Raw genomic sequence first — 18,168 nt, forward strand, 5'->3', positions numbered from 1 at the left:
GTGGTTACCTATAAGCTAAAAGACAATATTTTTTGTATGCAGTTATAACTAAATATGGGCTTGATTTAGACTTCTGGTGTTGTATTTTAGACCTGCAGACACCTCAAATTATATAATGCATGTCTAATATTATATATAACTGTTAAGTGCTATCCAACTACCGGTCCGACCACATGATTTATAATTGAGAAATAATTGAATTGTGTCTTTAAAGGGAGAGCTGGAGCACCTCAATCAGGCCAGTGATGAGATCAACAGGCTGGAGCTGCAGCTGGATGTGAGTAGGCTCTTTGTCACTGACCATCAACAAACACACTCTCTGACTGAAACACAACTGTCTCTGTAATTGTAATCTCATTCATTATGTATACAATCAATGTGTTTTATTTGGTGTGCTTTTGATTACTTCTAAAAAAACTTTTTATTTCCATTGCAGGACGCCAGGTCTAGCTACAGGAAAATACTCACAGATTCTGCCAGAAAACTAAATGCTCAAAATGCGAAGCTGGGCACATGTATTGAAAAGGCCAGGCCCTACTATGAAGCCCGCAGACTGGCCAAAGAGGTGTGTATCTGCGCATTCATGTCAATGTGTCATGTGTTGAAATGCAACATTTCAGCAAGTTTGCTGCTCATTACTGCTCAGCTCCCCGGTCTCAACCCAATCCAACATCTCAGTGCGTTCCACAACCAGCCCATGCTATGCCCATATTGATTATAGCTTAAAGTTTCAATCGTCAACCTTTGAGATATGTTATTGGTTCAGAAACACAAACCATCTTAAATATCACAACATTGCAAAGGACAACACAGACTGACAGACATCAATATTAAAGCGTACATGTCTGTAAAAGCTAACATAATAGTCCAGTGTTTCATTTTGTGTGTAAAAAGTTTATTTTTACACCATAGTCCTAAAACTAAAACTGTCTTTCTATTTTTAGCAATCCTCATTCAGTCCGTCTTTAATTCTGTATCCAATATTTATATTCTCACAATTTCTACGTAATATCTTTTCTTAATGTCAAACCTAATCCTGTGGTAAAGCCCAGACTCCTCCACTGTGTTGTGCGGGGGGGACAGTGACACAGGGGGACTCTGTTTTGAACTTGTTGCTTGCGTGCCATACCGTACCATGAAAGGGAAAAGTACCATCAGAGATACTGGGAAAGGCTGTTCACAGCAAGACTCTTCTGTCCTGTTTGCAGGAGCCGTGTGTCACTGATTGGTACAGCATTCCTTTCCAGACAAATGCATGCCATTGGAAGTGTCTCGACCCCGGCCTGTGCTATTATATAAGGCTAAGTAACAAATTAACTAGAAACTCTGCTGGGTGATGGGCTTATTTTAAAAGTTAGTTGACCTCACACAAGTGAGATACAACAGTGTTAGTCAGCAACATGAGGGGATTCCTTTAAAGGGGCAGTGAACCCAAAATCAACAGTTCTTTGTTTTAAATGTTGTAATTTGCCCTATGATCATCAACATAGTATGTCATTTTATCATTGTAACTGGCAAAGACATCGGATTCTACTCCAGTTTTTCACTAAATTCTATAGTGAAAAACTATATATATAGAAATAATACACTTCTTTTAGTCTCCATAAACAATTTGTGAATGTTCCACTCCGCTCCAAACTGGTTCCTTTTGAGACGGCCTTTAAGTAAACTTTTCAACGTCACGGCAAAGGAGCAGAAGCAGCCAGGTGTGTGAGTGGAGCTCTTTCTGGGCAGTGGTTGATGTTGATGTCAGGGCCCGAGAGCAGGTTATGCTTCACAGACAATTATAGTGTAATGCCACGGTGTGTGTGTGTGTGTGTAGCTCCGTCTTGCCATTGATTGATTTTTATGTCCACGTTCGAGAGAGGTTAATTCTTCTCAGACACTCACTGCGTATAACATCACGTTGTGTGATTCATTTCATACACAACATTGCTCACTATAACGCTCATGCACAATGGCTGTAATAGCTATAAAACATTATTTTACAATGTTTGTGTTGGTTGGAACCATGGCGATGACACGCCTCCATCCTAGAACTCTCAGACCCAACCACCTTTTTTTTTATCACATAGTGTTTGAATTTGAGCTGAATCAGCGTGCTGGAATCGGCTGCCGTGCCTGTTTAGCGATTCCCCTAAAGCCTGCTCGCTGCCCGTCAACGTCCAGAGAGGACTGCCTCCTTCTGAAGTTCTCTTCCCTGATTGGATAAAGTGGGAACAGGATACCAGAATCATTTATTTTCTGTTAACAGCAGAGCAGAGGGAATGGGAAACCCGTTTTACTGACCCAACACTACATCGGTGGTGGCTGTCGGAATATTGAGCAACTTAACACTTATTATAACAAACTTACACAACTTACTGTCATTAAGGGCCATTCAAGTGGAATTATAATTCATGTTTTTATAAGCATCTTTATTGTATTCATCTCCATTAATCAATGGAAGCTTACTGAAGTTTTTAATTTCAATCCCTGGCACTGCCCAAGGAATCGTAACATCGTCTTAAAGCTAGCGAAGGCAATTTATTTTAGAACAATCTTTAAAAATATTTGTTGTAATTCTCTTTACATCCCGAAAGCAATCGATGCATCAAATGCTCGGACAAAAATACAAATAAAATCCGGTATCTGCGGCTGTCACAGGACCCTAATAAGCCCGTCATTCAGGCTTATTACAGCCATGTTATAAGCCTGAATGAAATGATTGGATGGCCTACCGGTCTGTCTCCCTACTTACATGGCTACTTGCACACACTCTACCCGTGCACTGACTGCGTATGACCGGGGTCTTCCACAAGGCTAGGCAGACCCGGTCCTAAAGCTAGCGAGCAAGTCCTGTGTTTTAGGAGCGGGGCTGTGGAGGGATGCCTGAAGGGAGGGGAGTTTTTTTTCCTTTAAAAAATGTAGCTTACTCTGGCTGGTTTCTTCAAAGTGCCTACCCCAGCTTTAACACTGGTGTTCCTTAGGGATGAATCTTATGAACCTTGCGGTTCTCCTTGCACTAATGAACCAGTTTGGGAAGAGGGAGACAGAGTTACGAGGAGCCCTACGAGGCCTCCGTCTGGAGGCAGTTAGTACAGCTACCAGTGTGTGAAGGTCCGGGGGGCTTCTATGAAGAGCGTAGGGGGGGGCGAGTCTCGTCTCTGTTAAAACAGTTGTTAACACATTCTCTCAAAGTGGTGATCCAGGAGCCTTTTGAGACCATCCTGAGCTCAATAGTTCACATTCTAGTTCTCTCTAGAGTGCAGTCTGGCCTTGAGCCCGTTTAAATCCTTTTTTCCAAAATGTTGAATTGAAAGCACCATTCTGCGCTCAGGGAGGGAGGTTCAGTCAACACTGGACACACGAGGGCTGCGGAGTGCACACTTTCAAAACAATGGTGGCGCTGAGGAGGTGTGGAAATCGAAGGAGCAATCAAAACTGGACTGAAAAACACTCGTAAAAATACAACAGAAATGAGCACAGAAGGCTTTTATCAGAGGTAAACTTGTTTTTGCTCTATTCTAATTAGATTGATCAAAAAGCTCTCATGTAATTTAATGGTTGGAAGATTTTGAAACAATCAATGCTGTGATTCAATGGAAATCAATTGCGGTTCAGCCCAGACCAAGAGATATTCAGGTTGAATACCAGAGGCTAGTGATGCAGCAGGTTTTGGTGAAACTGGCTGGCATACATATTCAGCAGGCTTCAGTGTCTAAATGTCATCTGGTAGACAAGGTCAAAACATTGAAGATGTCTCAAGAGATGATCGACCAGGACTGGTGAATAAGGTGGCCAGATAATTGTTTAGCTCTGCCCTTCCTGTTAAATATTAAACTGTTAGATTTCAGCTTATTCACACCTTTCACACCAAGGCCATATTGCCAATAACACACTGTTGGCCGGATCGGACTAAACTGCAAACATCGTGGCCGCAAAGAAGACGAAAAAGTCGATGGAGTCCATCAACTCCCGACTCCAGCTGGTTATGAAAAGTCGAAAGTACGTGCTGGGCTACAAGCAGTCCCAGAAGATGATCCGCTAGGGAAAAGCCAAGCTGGTCATCCTGGCCAACAACTGCCCTGCTCTCAGGAAGTCTGAGGTAGTAGAGTACTACGCTATGCTGGCCAAGACTGGCGTCCACCACTACAGTGGAAACAACATTGAGCTCGGAACTGCCTGTGGCAAATACTTCAGGGTGTGCACCCTGGGCATCATTGACCCTGGCGATTCTGACATCATCAGGAGAATTCATTCAGTAGAAGAGGTTGTTCACAATAAAACGTCAAAAAAACAAAACACCAAGCGGACACCAAAACACAAAAAACAAACCTCTAGTGAACACAAAAACACAAAAACAAACCACAAAAACTACCCTCTAGCGATTCATGTAATCTCACCAGTGAATTCAACACAAATACGGTTTAACTCCTTGCCTAGCAAATCGTAAAACAAAACCCCTGGACAAAACAAACGTCTAAGTTCTATCCAGGACACATCAATTTGGCGCATTGACCAACTAGAAAGGTGAACAAACCACTTGAGTAACCCTGCATGCAATTTTCGGGGACTTGGCCCGACCAAAAGGAACTTGGTCCTTATCCTGGGAGTCTGACCCAGACACACGTCGTCTCTCCACGACCTAAAGGAACTTGGTCCTTACTCTTTCACATTCGTATATTCAGTGATCATTGAGCGCTCTTTATCACTAATATAGTTACACAATTTGTCAAGCTCTTAATGACACAACTTCATTACTCAGCATATGTAGTGCAGCCTAATAGTAAAAACTATAATGGTTATGTGTGTGTATATTATTTTAGATTACTTTCTTGTTCTTTTCTCTTGGTCGAGAGTGTGGAATGAGATTCAGTCACCGTTGATTCCCACGTGGCGCATGAAGATGCGCTGCTTCAGCCGGGGTTGAAGATGCGGGTCCCTCAGCAGGGCAGGCGTTAATCAGACGTCTTTGCAAGGCAGGGCGCGCAGTCTTCTCGACGACAGGGCAATGTCCTCTCACTCCTCTCTCTTCAAGACGGTGTCACGGCACCAAATGTTAGATTTCAGCTTATTTCTAAACTGTTCGTATAGTCTCTGCGTTGTGTATTTTCCCAATAGTAGTAGTAATTCTTGAAGGTTGGATCAGAGGGTCGAATGGATGGTTTATTCCAGGATCTAATACAGCAAGATACAGACTCAGGTTGAATAATCTATAGCGTAGGTGGTGAGGAGCAGTCTCCTGACGTGCTCCTTGGCTCGTCGATCCCTCTTCTCGCCGAACCGAAGGTTTTGGGCGAGTATTATAATAAGAACATGTAAATAACAAAAGAACAGAAGCAGTCTCCCCCCTTGATAAGGGATACGGCCCTGGCTATGCCCCAGACGACCAGGTTGGTTCGTCCTTGTCGGGACATAACAAATGGAGGAATGTTGGAAATAACACCTGGTATCAGTAGGAGAGGCACTGGCCTGTTCATAGACTTAAGAAATGTGACGAAAGAGAGACACTAAAATACACCAAAATTCTACAAAACGTACTACCTGGCAAAATGTATTTGCTTTCATTTGAACTGTTGTATTTGCTAGGCCTTCAATATTCATTCAAGCCTTTGTTGTATATGAAATTGATTTAAAATATGAAACAATTGTACTTGAACTGAACATTCTACTTATGCATTACTTTCATAAGGTTATTCTGACCGGAAAATATATAATTTTGATACGTTTTCCCAATAAACTAGGGGCCTCATGTGGTTGACAAGCATATAGATTACGTCAATATAGCCTCCATATCGTTAGAGAGCCAAAGCCCAAGCTGAGTGATCTGCCTCTAATCGATCAGAACTGATTGCCTAAAATGTGCTCCTTGAAGAATTATATAATCAACATTGCACAGGATAATTCTAGGCAGTAATTGAGCGAATGAAAAAAAGGAGGATAAGAGATAGTGGTCTAATTGAACGTAATAAGGGGGATAATGGATAGTTAATTTGAAATTGGCAGTGCCATCATTTTCAAAGGTGTAAAAATCTAGATCCAAGCAAATAATCGTGTTATTGCCAATGTTTGTGTTGCTAGTCTGCAGAATATAAAACACAAAATCCCTCCTCACTGCTGTATATTATACTGCCTACTAAACAGCTACCACCTTCCTTCTGACAACTATGGAGTGAGCCACAACATATCTCCCTGTCATAAAGATCCATGCTCGTCAAGCAGTCATCGATCTTACCTTCAATATTGGTTTCCCTGTCCTCTGTGGCCGCCGGCCCATCCGTCCAACCTGTCCTCTGCTGTACATCCAAAAGACACCATTTTGTGTTATCTCCTCCCGAATGGAATCCAGACATCGCTTCCCTGTGAACTTCAGCATAACAGAAGATATTAGAGTTGTATGTCCAGGGCCGACGTACAAAAATGTCGGGATGTTATTTATTTACACAAACCAGCTTTTATTTTGATAACTGTTATTTTACGTTCTCTTTTCTCCTCTTCAATTACATGTTTATTACTTTTTTAAACTCCCATAATTCATAGATAACGAATTCTTTGAGAACCCCTTTTCCTCCCTTGGGTTGTTTGAAGCGTAAAAAGGACGAATCTGTCCGCTCTTCAGCCTCTAAACGTTATATTTGTCCTGCTCTTTCCGTGAGGTAGCCCTAACGATGAGTAAGTAGGAACCTTTCCCTCGGCCTTTGGTCATGAACGTGACGTGACCTTTAACCCCGTCCCAGGCCCAGCAGGAGACCCAGAAGGCGGCCCTGCGCTACGAGAGGGCCGTGTCCATGCACACGGCGTCCAGGGAGATGGTGTACGTGGCGGAGCAGGGGCTCCTGGCCGACAGGAACACCCTGGACCCCACCTGGCAGGAGATGCTCAACCACGCCACCGCTAAGGTACAGCGTCACAGTACACAGTACAGTACAGCGTCACATGCTAATGCTAAGGTACAGTACAGCGTCACTCAGACATGCTAATGCTAAGGTACAGCGTCACTCAGACATGCTAATGCTAAGGTACAGTACAGCGTCACTCAGACATGCTAATGCTAAGGTACAGCGTCACTCAGACATGCTAATGCTAAGGTACAGCGTCACTCAGACATGCTAATGCTAAGGTACAGCATCACTCAGACATGCTAATGCTAAGGTACAGTCACTCAGACATGCTAATGCTAAGGTACAGCATCACTCAGACATGCTAATGCTAAGGTACAGCATCACTCAGACATGCTAATGCTAAGGTACAGTACAGCGTCACTCAGACATGCTAATGCTAAGGTACAGTCACTCAGACATGCTAATGCTAAGGTACAGCGTCACTCAGACATGCTAATGCTAAGGTACAGCGTCACTCGGACATGCTAATGCTAAGGTACAGCGTCACTCGGACATGCGTTGCATTTGTTCCAGCACAGCAGCAGTGGAAGACACAGGATATTAATTCAATACAATAAAAGTATAAACAAAAAGAGATGCCAGAGTACAGCAAATGCTAAAGTAAGGACAAACAGGACAAACAGTATGCATTATATAATATATGGGGGCCATACGTGATGTCAGGCCCCACTAGGGAGGAGGACTCCAGGACACGTTTCGCTCCAAGGATGGGTTGACTCTTTGAGAGGAGCTCAGGGATCCAGGAGAGGAGGAGGGCTTCCTCCGTGGGGAGAGGAGCCCACTGCTGGGGGCGTCAGGCGTCTGGTAGGCCTCCCTTTGGAGGTACGTGACACCACCAAAGGGGGGCGAGACCCAGGGGGCAGAGCCAGGGAGTGCTGGAGAGATGCTATCACCTTTGATGGCCTGGGAGCATCTAGGAGGAGCTGAGGGAGTCACCTGGGGAGAGGGGTGTCTGCCTGCACACGCTCCACTTGTCCTTGTCAGAGGAAGCGAGAGAAGATGGAAGGAGAGGAATCAGCCAAATCAGAAACTCGCTCAGTGAACAGAAACGGTCAGGGGTGCTGGGTTTTCTTTTCAAGTCAACCTTGAATCGCCATTTAATCCGGTAATGAGCAGGAGACACGAGGGCTCTTGCAGATGAGGAAACATTTTTGTTCCAGGCTCATTAGGATTCCTGAACAGCCTTCTTTGTTGTGATTGATAGCTTTGGGGGGCAGAACTTCAGTTCAGCGCGGGCCAAACAAAGAGCTTTGAAAGCCGTGGATATATCTCAGCAATGCGCCAAATTGAAATGTCTTGTAGTTGAACGATAAACTGAAACTGAAGCTGATTACAGTGTGTTGGGCATGAATGGTAATTAATGGCGGTTTCTCTGGGAGCCTGACAGACTGCTAGGCTCCTGCTCAGTGGTGCTGATAGGGAGGACTAAATCGTTCTCTACCTAGTAGCTACACTGTAAAAGTACTGGCAGCAGTTTCGCCAGTAGAGGTGATCATTGAGACTCCCACAATGCGCCGTTTTTCACAGCATTGTACTGTAAAACCTGAATACACTAGATCACTGCTAGAATGTCGCTGTAAATTGACATCAAAGTCTCACAGTGTATGTGGTGCGCTGCTCTGCCTGCTGTGCACTGAATGTGTCGGATCCCTTTAGGACCGATACTAAAAGACACATCTTCTTATTGTGCGTGTTAATGGGTCAAAAACGTAGCATGTAGCCCTTTTGTCTTTTCAAATGAATGTGCGTCAATCAGTTCAGTTTGGGGACCAAATGACAGTGAATCGTCATACGAGTCGGTCACGAAATGTCTTCTCACAAAGACCCAACTGATCTTTTGCATGCAGCAATGTAAGCTGCATGCTGACGAATCTCAGAGGAGCAGCTTACAAATAATGTACATAAAACAACCTTAACCTTACCCTGTGCACTCAATTCTTCGTTCAATTATACATTAACCAATGCTTAGAAGCCAAATTGATACAGGTCATTTTACACTGGCCTGTTTGCCTACCATGGGGAATATGGCAAGCTGAATGAAATACCACAGGTCATGGGTTGTGCATGGAAGGTGGTGTAGTTAGTGTGTCGGCTGATTAGTATGGAGTGTGGAACCACACTGACCTGCAGGGCAGTGCTGCTCCAGCTAATCAATGATGATTAATGTCTCTTTCTTTTTATATCAAGGTTGGATGTGCTTATCGACAGAGCTATTTTTACTCACGAAAGCATCTATTCTACACCGCTACACCGCGACACCGCTACGCCGCGATCTCTTCGTCCTCCTGGCTATGTCCTCACATTTCCATGCATGTTCTTAATGCTGTTTCAATACTTGCAGTCTCAACTACCCGCAATACACAAGGCAATAAATGTGCTGTCGTTCCTCTGCCGTGGGTATACTGTGTACTGTGTGCAGGTCGGGTGTACATGCCTCTTGTTTCTTCTTATTAAACTGTAAAGGTCACTTTGTTGTTGTGTGAAGAGATTGATTGGATCTGACATGCGGTGCCTGGGGGTCTACTGCCGCTAACGATGCTCCCCAGCCCTGGTGGTGGGAGCTGGCTTCAGGAGGCCCTGGTGGTGGGAGCTGGCTTCAGGAGGCCCTGGTGGCTTCAGGAGGCCCTGGTGGTGGGAGCTGGCTTCAGGAGGCTCTGGTGGCTTCAGGAGGCCCTGGTGGTGGGAGCTGGCTTCAGGAGGCCCTGGTGGTGGGAGCTGGCTTCAGGAGGCTCTGGTGGGAGGTGGCGTCAGGAGGCTCTGGTGGGAGCTGGCTTCAGGAGGCCCTGGTGGTGGGAGCTGGCTTCAGGAGGCTCTGGTGGTGGGAGGTGGCGTCAGGAGGCTCTGGTGGGAGCTGGCTTCAGGAGGCCCTGGTGGGAGCTGGCTTCAATTCAATTCAATTCACACAACTTTATTTATCCTGGAGGGCAAGGAGGCTCTAGTGGGGGAGCTGGCTTCAGGAGGCTCTGGTGGTGGGAGCTGGCTTCAGGAGGCCCTGGTGGCTTCAGGAGGCCCTGGTGGCTTCAGGAGGCCCTGGTGGGAGCTGGCTTCAGGAGGCCCTGGTGGGAGCTGGCTTCAGGAGGCCCTGTTTCTCCTGCTCAGATGTTTCCCTCTTACCCACAATGCCCTAGGTGAACGAGGCGGAGGAGGAGCGTCTCCGCAGCGAGCGGGAGCACCAGCGCGTCACCCAGCTGTGTCAGGACGCCGAGGCCCGCGTGCAGAACCTCCAGAAGGCGCTGAAGAAGGTCATCGTCAAGTCCAAGCCCTACTTTGAGCTCAAAGTGCAGTTCAACTACATCCTGGAGGTGCGTAGCAGCAGTGCACGGTGGCAACATGACAGTGATGTTTTAAACCAACCTTGACCTCCTTCGCCCTCACGGTACAGCCAGTCCCCCAGTGAGGAATCCATCAAGGTCTTCCTCTGGGGAGGGTCCTTGGTGGACGCCACGCATTGACTTTCATATTTTCCCCGCAGACATTCATCAACATTTCCGTTCCTGAGTATGAAACGTGTCTCTCCCAGGAAATCCCACTAATAACGTTATTCAGGCATCAAAAACTGCATGCAGCTGCTTGACGAATTATATTAACAAGAGTTGCTTGTTGTTGACATCTTCTAGAGCTGTGGTGGCTCCTTGTTTAGTACACTGTGGACCATCGGGGTACTTATCTCATGTCATCCACATGCAAGCGGAGGCCAGGGCTTGCGAGAACTTTGAGTTTACGCCTTGTACAAATCGAAAAAAGTGTTCAGATCTAATGAGATCTCTAACCATATTTTACTAACTTTTTTGTGCCACAACTGGCATGTTAAAAACAAAGTATGGCGTTCATCACTATCTATGTATATTGCGCAATGGCTGTCGCTATTGAAATAGCATTTATCACGGCAATAGAAGATGTTGGATCAGGTTAGTCATATCCAATCTCAAATATGTACACTGCGTATCAGGTTTGGTATACAGGCAAATTGATCTCTCAAAATGTTGCCGAAAATGTTTGAGTTTGCCTCGTCGCTAATTAGAAACTCAAATGTAATTTGCAAGACAATCAAATTATGGTATTTCAACAAACATCTCATTGTAGTGTTTAGGGGTACTCCGCCGTAGTAGGCTGAGTGGAAATTTTAGTTAAATGAGATAATTGAGCACAGCATACATTATCGGACTTGACTTTAGATTTGAAGTATGTAAAGGGAACTCTCCATTATCCCAAATGGGAAAGTGTGTTGCAAAATCCTGCCAATCCTTTTTTTCCAGTATAATTCTTAGTGGCTACCACAGTAAAGTTAGATTGATTAAAATGACAAGTGAATGCCAAAACGCTTGCAGGTCACACCACTATTCTTTTACTGTTAACTTTTTAGTAATTTAAGAAACTCTTATATCCAGAGCGATCTACAGCGAGTTCAGACCAGTTTGGGTGATTGTCATGGCAGCCGTCTCTTTTCACTAAAACCTCTGTTACCAATATACTTTGGCAGAATGTACATCCTTATACCCATTCTGCCAAAGGGCCTTTAGCATGTCGCGAGCTTCAAAGCATAATTGGCTAAGTCATATTCTAATATTAGTTTAATATTTTTCATTATGTATTTAGCATCAAATAGTAAAATAAGTCAAAAAAGCTAACTTAGGCAGATAGTGGTTATGGAATGTAAAAGGCACTCTGATTGGCTAAGGATATAGACAATGAGGCACAGTGAATCAGCAGCGTTAGGTTATATAATACAATTTGGCCAAAATATGACTTAGGCAATTATGAATGAGGCTAACGATTTTTATGAAGATCCGACGCTTTGATCTCCCGGACCAGTCCTTGAAGGAGCAAGTCCTTCAGGCTTTTTTCTGAAGGCGGAGGACATTTCTTGCCCCCTACATTGATTAATTCCCCATCACACTCATTTGCATATTATTGACCTGAGCTCAATTATTTCACTACATCCTGAGCTTGTTCCACGTAGCTTCCTAATTGGACATGAATGTAGGCCAATCGGTAGCTCTTTGAGATGCTTGCAAGTGGCTTCACTAGACGCCCCCACACTTATAACCAGTGGGTAGAGTTAGGATGGTGCTGTTTACACCAGTGGATCTAGATTCAAGAAATGGAACACACCGTCTCAGCCTGTGGTCACGTCGACCCCGCTTACCAGAGAACCCTGCTTGATGAGCGCACGCGCATACAGGTTCAGATTTGTACAACATCCATGGGTTTCAGGATCTCTGAGAATGAGACGGTGGTTTACCTGTCAAATGGCACAAATCCGGTTAATAGAAATGCAAGGACTATTGTATTAGTAGAATCGTAACAAAAGTAAGTACAGTGTGGTGTGTTTCAGACACATGCATGATGCCCCCCCCCCCCCAAATTGGTGAGTGCTATTTGACTTATGCGACTCAGCTACGTGACTTATGCGACTGAGCTACGTGACTTGTGCGACTGAGCTACGTGACTCGAACCCATCGCACGATCTGACACAGTGCCGTCCGACACGAGAAGACCTGAGCCTCCCATCTCTCTCCAGGAGCACAAGGCCAAGGTGGTGGAGCTGGAGCAGCGGGTGGCCAAGGTGAAGACCCGCTACTCCGTCGCCCTGCGCAACCTGGAGCAGATCAGCGAGCAGATCCACGCCCAGAGGGGGCGGGCCCCGGCCGGCCGGGCGCGGCCCGTGTCCTGCGGCGCGCGGAGCTCTCCCGTGGGCGCGGAGGCGGCGGAGGTGAGGGCGGCGGGGGCCTCGGGGGGGGGAGGAGGAGGAGGAGGAGGAGGAGGAGGCCTGGGGGCCGGGTCCCTGGGGGCCGGGGCCCTGGAGAGCGCCTGGGCCGACGGGGAGAAGACCAGGCAGTGGGTGGAGAGGCACAGGAAGTTCGGCTGGGGCCAGCGGGACGCCGGCGGGGACGCGGCCTCGGTGGCCAGCCTGCAGACCATCGCCTCGGACCTGGAGAAGTGCGACTCGGTGGGGCACCTGGGGGACCTCAGCGACCCGGGCAGCCTGGTCAGCGAGGAGGCGGACAGGGAGCGGGACCTGGCCCCCCGGGGCCAGAGGACGAGCCACGACGGGGGACGGGACGCCGGGGGGCGGGCGGAGAGCTCGGAGGTGGCGGCGGCGGCGGCGGCGGGCGCCGTGGTGGCAGGAACCGCCCTATCAGGAACCGTCCTATCGGGAACCAGCCTGCTGGCTCCTGATAGGGCGACTCATACGAGTGGTGCACTGAGCAGAAAGAGACATGAGAGCTTTGTCAAGCAGCACAACAGAAGCGTGAGCTTATGAAGGCGTGGATCGGTTTATGGCCTTGATTGGATCAGATTGGAACAGATTGGGACTTTGATGACGGAGGGGTTCAGGCATGCAAGACAACGTTGCCCCCCATTGTCTTGAACTCTGGGGGGGCATTGACAGGTTCACTAGTTGCAAATGAATGAAGGGCGATGTGGTTCTTTAAGCAGAGGGCCATATTGTGGTGATGTTCTGCTCACGTCTGGGGAGACTATCTACACAGCATCCTACAGAGTCGAAGTAAATGCAAAAACAAACAAAGCAAGCCACACAACAAAACGCCACTCAGTGTTTTATAGACAGCTAAATTAAGCTACGCTAAGATAAGTCGTTTCTCTGAATTCAGACGAATGCCGAGCTTGGCTGCATAAATCAGTTCAAGGTGCAAGATCTTTTCTACTGGGATTAAATTTACCAGCCATAAATAATGCATGGACGGTGTGCTGCCCATCTTTGTTTTTTGTGACTTAAAATAAGTATAGTTCTTCTAAATTGTTATATTTATGGCAGACAAAGTAACATTCTGTCTGTGTCACAGCCACCTCACAAAATCAACCTATCCACACACACACATCCACGCAATATATATATCCACGCTATATATATACTGACAATAGTCATGTACATGTGGATCTGTGTACCATACGTATTCTCTTGTCTCTCTTGAAAACCTTGACATGCAATTCATATTAAGTATTATTGTTAAGGTTAGTCTGAGGAAATACTATTAGTGCCATGCCAACCCATGGCGTGGTGTTTTCTACAGTTAGGCTAGGAGCTGCATGAGAAAGGGATGGGTGGACAAGGATTCCCGGAGAACACCATCGCTCACCATGATCGCACACGGATCATGGATTGTAGGTTTTAGTTTTCTGGAGATCTCCTATTGAATCTTTTAGCCATTGATGCCTATATGGGCTCTCTTGCGTTAACAACAATCTAGAGATCAAGATTGTCTTGCACATTGATATGCTCGTTTGGTCTAAGTTAAAATACTGCAGTCCGCTACATGAACAGGGTTCAGACCCCCGCTTTCAGTCAAACATGGCCAGTGGTTGGAGGTTACGCTTTAGACAATTTACACACATGAATAACATGAATAACGAGCATGAACTTTGGCCTATATAATTGATACTGACATGATCCCTACCTCAGTAGGCTCACATGATTAACTGATAGCTGAGAAGTTGTGTCTCTGCGGTGCCTTCAGCCTCTATGACCACTTCCCTCAGCCATATTCTCACATATCCATGGGATGGTCTGTTCATGGTATTAACCGTTATTGCCTATACTGCTAACATTAATACTATGGTTGGAAAGAGACATTATCTTTGATTTTCAAATGTATATGTCACACTACAGTGATGTACAGTAACCACAGTCTCTAAATAGTTGTGAATGGGAGTATTAATGTATTAAACATGTGACAATGGACATAAATCTCTAACACCCTACATGCAGATTGGAAAACACTTTGTGGAGCCTTGAAGCATGTTTCTAATGGACAGCATTTATTCTGAGTCAATCAATATGTTCTAGTCAGCCCAAAACTGAACAGGCTGGGCCTAAAAGTAATAGATTGGATTGGCTGACATACATAAACATTTGGACTTTAAAGGCGCAGTGTGTAGGATTTAGCGACATCTACTGGTGAGGTTCCAGATTGAAATCCAATGAAATCCCCCCCCCTCAAATCTACCTTTAGTACGACGTAGGAGAGTTACCTGTACTGCCCTGTAAGGTGGCAGTAGTATGACATAAGGATCTTATGGTCTACTACAGCTCCTTGATATATATATAATTAGTTGTGTGTTATTCAGTCTGTAAACTATAGAAATTAGCGTTCTGGGCTACTGTAGAAACATGATGTCCTATCCCGGGAAGAGGGTAGATGTCGATATTAAAGGATTATAAACTAATTAAAACATACTGAGGAATATGGTATTCCATTTCCATTTAGCCTGTTCTGCTAGATGCCACTAACCTTGCACTACACCTTTAACCAGGTGGAATGGTTGTACATGTGTAAATGCTTCATATACACCCCTGTTGTAAATTGGTGTAAACGTTTGCCCCACCTCCTCTAATTCTAAATGATGTCTAATTATCTGTATTTATTGAGTTAATCAAATGAGTCAAAACTGCGTATTTATTCATTTGGATGTCGACTGTGGCGTGCATTTTATTTGCCCATGAAAAAGGTCATGATTACAGAGTGAGTAGAAGCCCGCTGTTCAATGATCAATATCAGCATCTTGGATTCATAGCCGTCTTCAACTATTAAATTTGTATTTTAATATGGCTTGGTTTATTTGGGCATGTGTGAGAGTGTGTGTGTGTGTGTGTGTGTGTAGAGCACATTAACAACCACAATAATTTTCCATCGCAGCGTAACACGTTACACCCCCCCGCCCCCCCCCCCCCCCTTCCAAAGCAAATATTAAAAAGTATACAAAATACATAAATGCTAGTATTGGCGGGTTGCAGATGGGTAATTAGTGTCCTCGTGGGAGCAGGTGACCTTTGGCGGGTACACACGGGGAGTTACATGAGGCATGTAAATGATAATGATTGTTTCATGATGGGGGGTTGTTACTGGAAGCACACGTAGGCGTAGTGGGATAGTGAGGATTTAGGTCAACAAAGCCATAACTGACATCTATCGTGTGTGTGTGTGTCTGTGTGTGTGTGTGTATGCGTGTCTGTCTTTGTGTGTGTGTGTGTGTGTATCAATGACTTCTCAGCATCGTTATTACATTGAGCTTTGTGTTTTGTTTGGGGGGGGGGGGGTCTCAAATGCATGCGCATTACCCACCTCACAACAGATGTAAAGAGAACATTTATGCACACTGAGGCTGGTAATGTCTGACACTCACAGCTCTACACCTAATGCCAGATGAAACACTGCCTCATTCCAGACACTCGAACTGCTGTCTGAGACCTTTTTACCGAGCTGTTTTTAAGTCTCAGTCGAGGCAGTCTGATTCCTGTAACCTTGTAGGAAGATATTTGAAAGAAAGGTGCTGTTTCTAGGTGTGTGTGTGTGTGTGTGTGTGTGTGTGTGTGTGTGTGTGTGTGCGCACCTGTGCATGCGCGCGTGTGTGTGCGCGTGTGTGGCAGACAGGCAGTATGACACATCCCGTCTACCCACTCATGATAAAGCAGGAGATGTGAAGAAGACACAGAGGCTGTGATAGTGGAGGGATATGGAGGGAAGTCATCTTGTGGACCAGCCTGGTCTGGGGGAAGCTGCTGTGTTCTCCTCGTCTCATGGCACCCCAGGGTGGATCAGGAAACCTCACGCTTGAAGGGAGCTGATCGATAGTCAGACAAACGCTCTGTGCTCTGCCGGAGTTCAGGTTGATACGAGTCATTGTCTGATTGCAACACGTCCATTCATGTGAACTCCAAAGACCTTCATGAGCAAGTCTTAAATGTTGCCTCAAGAAGTTCAGCAAAAACCCCAGAATTAACAACTTGTTGCACTTGTTAAGACTATATTCACCCAGCAATGATTGGATCTATTTTGCTCTCGCTTAGATTATTTCTGCTACCATATCTACATATAAAACAAATTCAATATTCATTCATAACAATTAATAAATCTGATCATCTATTCTAGACAATGCATCTGCAGAATGTCTTAAGTTCTCTCCTCTCTCTCTTGACACACACACACACACACACACACACACACACACACACACACACACCAATACCACCGCCACCACACAACAGTCACAGCATAGCCTATAGCACCGAAACGAGTCTATTGTCGTCAAAGAATTATTCCATAGATCAAAGTGACATCGCTCCCGAGCACAGTCGTCCCTGAGCCAGTGACAGTCAGTCGGTCAGTCGCTGGGAGCCATCAGCGGCGAGGGGGAGGTCTGCACTATTTATCTAGGATGTGAGCGCGCCATCTGTCTGAACGTCAACCAATGCGCGGCTCTAATTCCCCCCCCCCCCACACCACCACCACCCTCCCACCCCTCAATTCCGCGACTCGTCCCCTCGTACCGTGGCTGTGTACTGCTGTTCTACTGCAGACGAGGAGGAGGCAGAGCAGGAGCCACGTCTCTGTCTCCCAATGACGTCGTGAGGAGAGCGAGCCGGGTGAGAGAGAGAGAGGGTGAGGGGGTGAGAGAGAGAGCAGGAGAGAGAGAGAGAGAGAGAGAGAGAGAGAGAGAGAGAGAGAGAGAGAGAGAGAGAGAGAGAGAGAGGGTGAGAGAGAGAGAGAGAGGGTGAGGGTGAGAGAGAGAGAGGGAGAGAGAGAGAGAGGCAGCGGTGCACCGTGTAACGTCGTTTATGTGAACCGTCGCTCTCTCCCCGATGCCATGCCGCTGTCGTTGATGTACTGACAGGATTTAATTTGGGTCCACGAAACAAGCGTGTAATGAATCCACCTCAACGCTCTCCGGACATTAGTCTCCATGAAACACACTTTTGCATACATTACTGTGGACACGGGCTGTTAATGCTCTGGAGCATGGCAGCAGAGCGGGCGGCGGGCGTGTGTGAGTACCATTCCGAGGCAGCGGCCACACTGTGTTTAGTTACTATGGAAGACGCTAACCGAAACCTCAGTCCTGTGTAACTTTGTTCTTGATTTTGGCACTTTGATATTTGATTTAACGAAATCGTAAACCGTTGTTTACCAAACGCACTTAATAAAAGCACAAGTGTGTGTGTGCGTGAGAGCCTGAACTGTCTGACTGTAGTGTCGAGGCGTCACTGAGGGCAGGAGGACTGTGAGGACTTTCCCGGGAGGAGAGCGTCGCACCGCGGCTCTGGACCTCTAAACATCCGTAACACGGTGAAACATCTGGAACACGGTGAAACGGTGTTTTTAAACAGTGTTTGATAGCCTAGCCGCCTAGCATCCCGTCCGCCTGGCTCTTGGCGCTCAACCGTGCGTGTTCGTGTAGCTGCCCCTGGTCCAATCACGCCGAGCTTTCTCCCGCCCGCCGCCGCCGCGCACACGCCCGCGCACACGCCCGCCGGGAGGACCAT

General features: G+C 46.3%; 1 protein-coding gene across 1 annotated transcript; it reads left to right on the forward strand.

Moving 5' to 3' along the window:
• Positions 1-214: 214 nt before the first annotated feature.
• On the forward strand, positions 215-13,149 carry LOC311373548 (SH3 domain-binding protein 5-like; the record flags this gene model as incomplete). The annotated part of the gene is made up of 5 exons (XM_084490292.1): positions 215-277; positions 437-565; positions 6,720-6,881; positions 10,013-10,186; positions 12,406-13,149. Coding segments are annotated over 5 exons (1,272 nt in total), but the record flags the coding sequence as incomplete, so codon positions are not given.
• Positions 13,150-18,168: the final 5,019 nt, after the last annotated feature.

The sequence above is a fragment of the Micromesistius poutassou genome (genome assembly GCF_964030765.1).
Source record: "Micromesistius poutassou genome assembly, contig: SCAFFOLD_4057, whole genome shotgun sequence".
NCBI classification, from domain to species: Eukaryota; Metazoa; Chordata; class Actinopteri; order Gadiformes; family Gadidae; genus Micromesistius; species Micromesistius poutassou.